The sequence below is a fragment of the Sinocyclocheilus rhinocerous genome, unplaced genomic scaffold (assembly GCF_001515625.1).
Source record: "Sinocyclocheilus rhinocerous isolate Xijiao unplaced genomic scaffold, SAMN03320098_v1.1 scaffold3133, whole genome shotgun sequence".
Taxonomy (NCBI): Eukaryota; Metazoa; Chordata; class Actinopteri; order Cypriniformes; family Cyprinidae; genus Sinocyclocheilus; species Sinocyclocheilus rhinocerous.
The window spans coordinates 23,915-29,583 of record NW_015653007.1 but is presented as its reverse complement, the minus strand read 5'-3'; the positions used below and the strand labels follow the sequence as shown (position 1 = coordinate 29,583).

Below are 5,669 nucleotides of genomic sequence, written 5' to 3'. Positions count from 1 at the left end.
TGAATTTCAATAGCATGTTTTCTGTTATAGTTCTGTGACTAAAACAATTATAAAAATGTTCTTATAAAAACAGTAACAAGACACAGACCATGAGGTTGATACAGAAGAGTGTATTTATTTTAAATGAATTTATTTATTGGTTTTCATTTCAATAGCGTGTACTTTTTTGGTGTCATACTTCTGTGAAAACAACACATTAAAATGTTCTCACAAGGACCTGGAATCAGCCTACTGCATAACCACTGAATTATGGAATGATAATGATTTTTAATATTGTTTTTCTTTTATTAATATATGTATTCATAGTAATAATATAATAATAGCCACTATCACATATCTTGTTTACAATATTTCTTATTTAAATTCAAGTGAGCGTTATAAGCGTTTGTCTTTATATCTTTCAAAGACCTTGGTGCACAAATTGCTTTTGTTTTGTTAACTGTAAAAACAATTCCGGTGGGAAAACATTAATTGTTTTATCCTTTATGTGTACTTTGTAGACGGTTCCTAGCTGGCCTAAGCGCTAGCACGCCGCTGCTAGAGACTTTATGCATTGCAACATATCGAGGAGGAGTAAAACAAATAAACTGCGATGTGTGTTCAGTCTCCACGTAATGCTTTTCAGATAAGCCATTTTTATACAATTATACTCATCCACTAAGAATTTATTGTTTTTTTTTCACGGCTGAATATCTGTCTAATATCCAACGTCAAACGTTGAACCAACTTTATATTGTATTTATATTATATTGCTTTTCAGATAAGCCATTTTTATACAATTATACTCATCCACTAAGAATTTATTGTTTTTTTTTCACGGCTGAATATCTGTCTAATATCCAACGTCAAACGCTGAACCAACTTTAATGCAATACCTGCCAAATAGTGAGCCATTTTTAACGCACATGTTATAAATGCTTAATAAATATATTTATTAATACTTATTTCACTCGAAACCAGATTCCTGATTTCATGATGCAGCAAAAATAGACTTTTATAGCGAGTCTAAAGGGTCTATCTCATAACTTATTAATAAATGGTTCAAAGATGTTCAGTTTACATTAAGGTTCATGAGTTATAACCGTTAATAACCTGTGAAAGTGAACCTTAATGTAAAGTGAACACCTGTGAACCATTTATTAATGATTTATAAACATTAATAACGTCTAAAAGTGAACCTTATTGTAAAGTGAACACCTGTGAAACATTTATTAATGAGTTATAAACGTTAGTAACCTGTGAAAGTGAACCTTAATGTAAAGTGAACACACTAATCATTTATTTATTATTAATGCACACACTGAAGGGTATTTTTTTCCCCAAGTGAAATGTAGTTTATTGTTGATGCACTATATCAGTAAACAACAACAACTTGAAACAACATTCCTGAGCATAACTGCACACGAAAAGTGGCTTATACAAGTAAACTCACATTAAACAATTCAGAAAAAACAATCAAGTATTCCACCAAATTATAACGAAGCATCACATCTATATGACAAAAATATTTGATAAATACAAGCTCAATAAAGGCACCTAAATATTTATACTTTATCTAATGTAACAATTTTGAAATAATCATTAAATCAATGACCGAAAGCACCTTTACAGAACATTATCATATTAATAAGCAATCAGTAATGATTTTTGATATCAAGATAAAGCCCACTGTAACATGAGTGTTTGACTATCCACACTTTCAGTACCTGCGCGCGAGCGAACCGTCCGCGGGAGTGCCGGCGCGGTTATTTATTTGTACAGTAACTACATTGAACTAACACAGCGATATCAACTTTTGAAAAACACAGTCTGCAATGTCACCTCAGTTAGCTTACCCGTAAAATCAGTAAACACTTATGTGAGATTACAGTTTCACTTCAGAGCACACTGGAACAGTCCTAACAGCCCGACTTCGAAAAGTGGCTTTGTATCGAAAGCTCACCAGCGCCAACTACAGGCTGTGATGACACGCAGGCAACTATAGACACAGGCTTTGGTGATGTGATCCTTTTTTATTTCCAAAATGTAACAGTGTATAACAAATAAGGCAAAAGTAGACACAGAATTCATGAGAAATGATCAGAAATTAGCGTATTGTCCCGAATATAAGACGACCCTGATTATAAAACGACCCCCCTTTTCCCAGATTAAAAAGGTTTAAAAACCAAATCTTGTTTTTTCTCAGCCACCTATTGTTGTGGGTGTATTATTGACATGTCAAAGTCTAGACCCTGAATATAAGACGACCGCGTTTTTTCAGATGTATTTCCAAGAAAAAAACATTGTCTTATATTCGGGTCAATACGGTATATATAAAAAAGCCCATTGTTTGTTGAGTGAAACTATTGACTGTGGTTCCCTGTAATTACTGTGGTTCCCTGACTTAGACAAATATCCTGCTATGTTTTTATTATTAGGATATGGTTAGCTGTGAGATAGCTTTTGTGATTGGCCGTTATATCTCGTGATGAACTGAGATGAGTGACAGCCATTTGATGATTATAAAAGAAGTTTGCAAATGTGACATTGATTTTATACAACGGTTCGATAAACAGTAAGTTAATATTGTGATTTACATTTGAGTAGTATTTAGTTATAATATACAAATTCAATTTCAGTTGTAAAGCAACTCTACGGAAGACTACTGTGTCATTAATCAGCTCAGCTTAGTTCAATCTTGATTCATTTAGTTCGCTAAATTTAAAATACTTAATCCCAGAAACAAGCAGATGTATTATTCTATTACAGAAAGAATGTCCATCTTATAAAAACACCAAATCTAGTACAGAGAAAATACAAGCTCTATATTCAGTAGAGTGTGTCTCATTGTAGAATGTGAAGTGCTGCTGGATTCAGTGCAGCAGGATGAAGGAGAGCAGAGAGCAGCAGAGGAACAGGAAGCTCTGAGTGATGCTCTGAGCACCGTTACACAGGTTCCCCTCACAGCATGAGATCCTCAACAGACTAAAAAGTTTTGTAGCATTACAAGCAGATTTAGAGACACAGCCTTTTGCAAGAAGTAACATGCCTCCCAAATCCCCTGATGTAAACAAAGAAAAATTGCAATTGGTGTGTAATCTGTATCAAATGTTTAAAATGAATGATAGAGAAATAAAACAATGATTAGAAACGTACTCCTTCAGATTCTCACCTGTTGCTGTAAAGCAGCGGTCTTCACTCCCTGAGCAGCGTAGTATGCTTGAGCAGTTGTGCCCATCACAATGGTAACATTGTTTTCCATTGGGGACATTTGAGGGATCTACAGGACAAAAACAACTGTCATCCTCGCTGGACAGTTTTTGCACATGGTCAGAAAAGCACAATACCTGGAGCGTCTTTGTCGTTACAGAGATCTGTGTTACAGCAGGAAGAAGAAATCTTTATACTGCCGAGGTTGATGAACCCACTTACACAGTCACCTGCTGGAGCACATCTTTTAACAGATGTGTTGTATAGACTGAAGGCTGCAAAGCAGAAATGAAAAGACAAAATAATATAAAATCACCATTAATGATTCCCCCCCCCCACATTTAAACCTAATATACATTTTGCAGCACCAATAAATTATAGCAGCATCTCCAACAATCAAATATAACAATACATTTAAATCCATCTTACTGGACTTATGAAAATATGTTTCACTTAAGCAGCTGGTTTGTCCACTGTCGCATGTTTCCTGTCTACAAGAGCCCTCCAGACACAAATTACATTTGAGAGAGTGTCCTTTAGTAATAAAGAGAGAGAGAGAGAGACATCAATTGTCTGTATTGGTATTAAAAAAAAAAATTTTGTTATAAAACAAACACGATTTGTCTTTGTACCTGAAGTGAAAAGAATAAACAGAAGAAAAACGGAGATTTGCCGATCCATCTTTGATCAGGAGGTGAGTGAAATAACGTGTCTGTTTCAGTGCTCATTTTATAGCTTATCAGAAGGGGAGGGTCTTTATGAGAAAATGAAAGTTTAATAGAGGTAAACAGAGAATGAATAGGTCTAAATAAACCAGTCAGCAGTAATGACAAGACATAAAATAACAATTTATCATAATACTCTATACACTACTCTAATGTATAGAAAAAGGGCCCGATATAGAACATTACACACACACACACACTTTTCCACCCCAGTGTAAAAATTAATACAATAAAAACTACATTATTGTATTTTACAAGTTAATATTGGCTATACAAGAAAAACATATGCAATGTACATTAAAACACCCTAAAAGAGCTTGCTAAAGTTATTATTTCCTTTTGAACCGGTGGCACTTTACTATAAGAAAGATATATTGTTTTTTAATGATATGAAGGTGAGTACATGAACTATATTTCCCTTAACACACTGTTTACAAAATGCATTACTAGCAGCACCACATTAGCCTGTTTTATAACAGGACGGTTACAGTATAAACCTTTGAACTTTACAGTTAGACTTCAGTTTACATATGAAAGCTTAAGATATGACCAACGTTGGGTGATGAGAGAAAGTTATTGAAAAAACCAAGGCAAGACTAGTTTACATCAGCTTTTCACTTTAATATATTGTATTGTTTCAACCAGCTCTGGGTGCTTGACTGATTGATGTAGGGAGATGAAACATCCGGTTTGAATGTAACCAAACCAGTTTCATTTTCTTTGCAAGTATGAACGGTCATTTAAGTATTTTGGATGCATGTTCCTACTGATATTCCATCATCTGCAAACCCCAAAAAATGTGATCGACACATTGAATTACACAAAAATGTGATAAATTCAGCGTCGTCCATTAACAAGATGAACAGCAAGAAGAAGACCTAGAAAACATCAGAGTGAGTCACTGATCACATTCTCAAGCACATGACTAATGATGTAAGGCAAATATGTACAGTGGTAGATAAATACACATAAGTTTTAGCAATGTTAATGCACATATTTTGCATATTTAATTTTCTTCTGTGGGAGAAACCGGTCTTAAGCTTACAGTATCTTGATGAAATTAAATTTGTTGTTTTAAACAAGCAAACATATGGGTGTAGAGCACAAAGTCCACATTGAATAGTCAAAGATTGTATGCAACTGCAGCTCCCTATTTTGAGCCTTGAGCACAAACATAAATTACTCTTTTCAAAACTGTTAATCTTAAAAAAAAAAAGTTACTTACAAAGCAGTCTTTTGTGGTTGAAGTGATGGTTCTACCATATTTATAACTAGGAGTTGAATTTGCTATATGGAGTATACACAAGACTAGATAATGATCTGAGATATCATCATTCTGCTGCAGAATTTCAACACCATCAACAATTCCATGTGACAGTATTAAATCTAGAGTATGATTTCGACAATGAGTACACTGCAAAAAATGCTTTTCTTTTAATTTTGACTTGTTTTTTTCTGAAAACAAGACAAAAAAAATCTGTGTTTTTGCTTGAAACAAGCAAAATAATCTGCCAATGGGGTGAGCAAAATAATCTTGTTTTCTGTTTGAAATAAGATTATTTTGCTTACCCCATTGGCAGATTATTTTGCTTGTTCTAAGGAAAAACTCACTTAATTTAGATTTTAAATTTTTTATATATTTTCAAAAAGAACAAGAGTATACTAAAGTTTTTGCATAGTTCCTGTATCAAATAAAAGCCCGCCTTCTGAAATACGAAATGTGCTGTGATTGGTTAGCTGAGCCAGTGTGTGCTG

At 33.9% G+C, this 5,669-nt stretch overlaps 1 protein-coding gene across 1 annotated transcript; it reads right to left on the bottom strand.

The window, feature by feature from the left end:
* Nucleotides 1–2,302: 2,302 nt before the first annotated feature.
* LOC107715493 (urokinase plasminogen activator surface receptor-like) lies at nucleotides 2,303–3,870 on the bottom strand. Its single transcript, XM_016521649.1, has 5 exons — nucleotides 3,822–3,870; nucleotides 3,619–3,723; nucleotides 3,327–3,464; nucleotides 3,152–3,259; nucleotides 2,303–3,040 (listed from the first exon to the last, which is right to left on the bottom strand). Exons 1-5 carry the CDS (start codon nucleotides 3,868–3,870, stop codon nucleotides 2,853–2,855), a joined length of 588 nt encoding a protein of 195 aa, XP_016377135.1. The 3' UTR covers nucleotides 2,303–2,852.
* Between the last annotated feature and the right edge of the window lie 1,799 nt (nucleotides 3,871–5,669).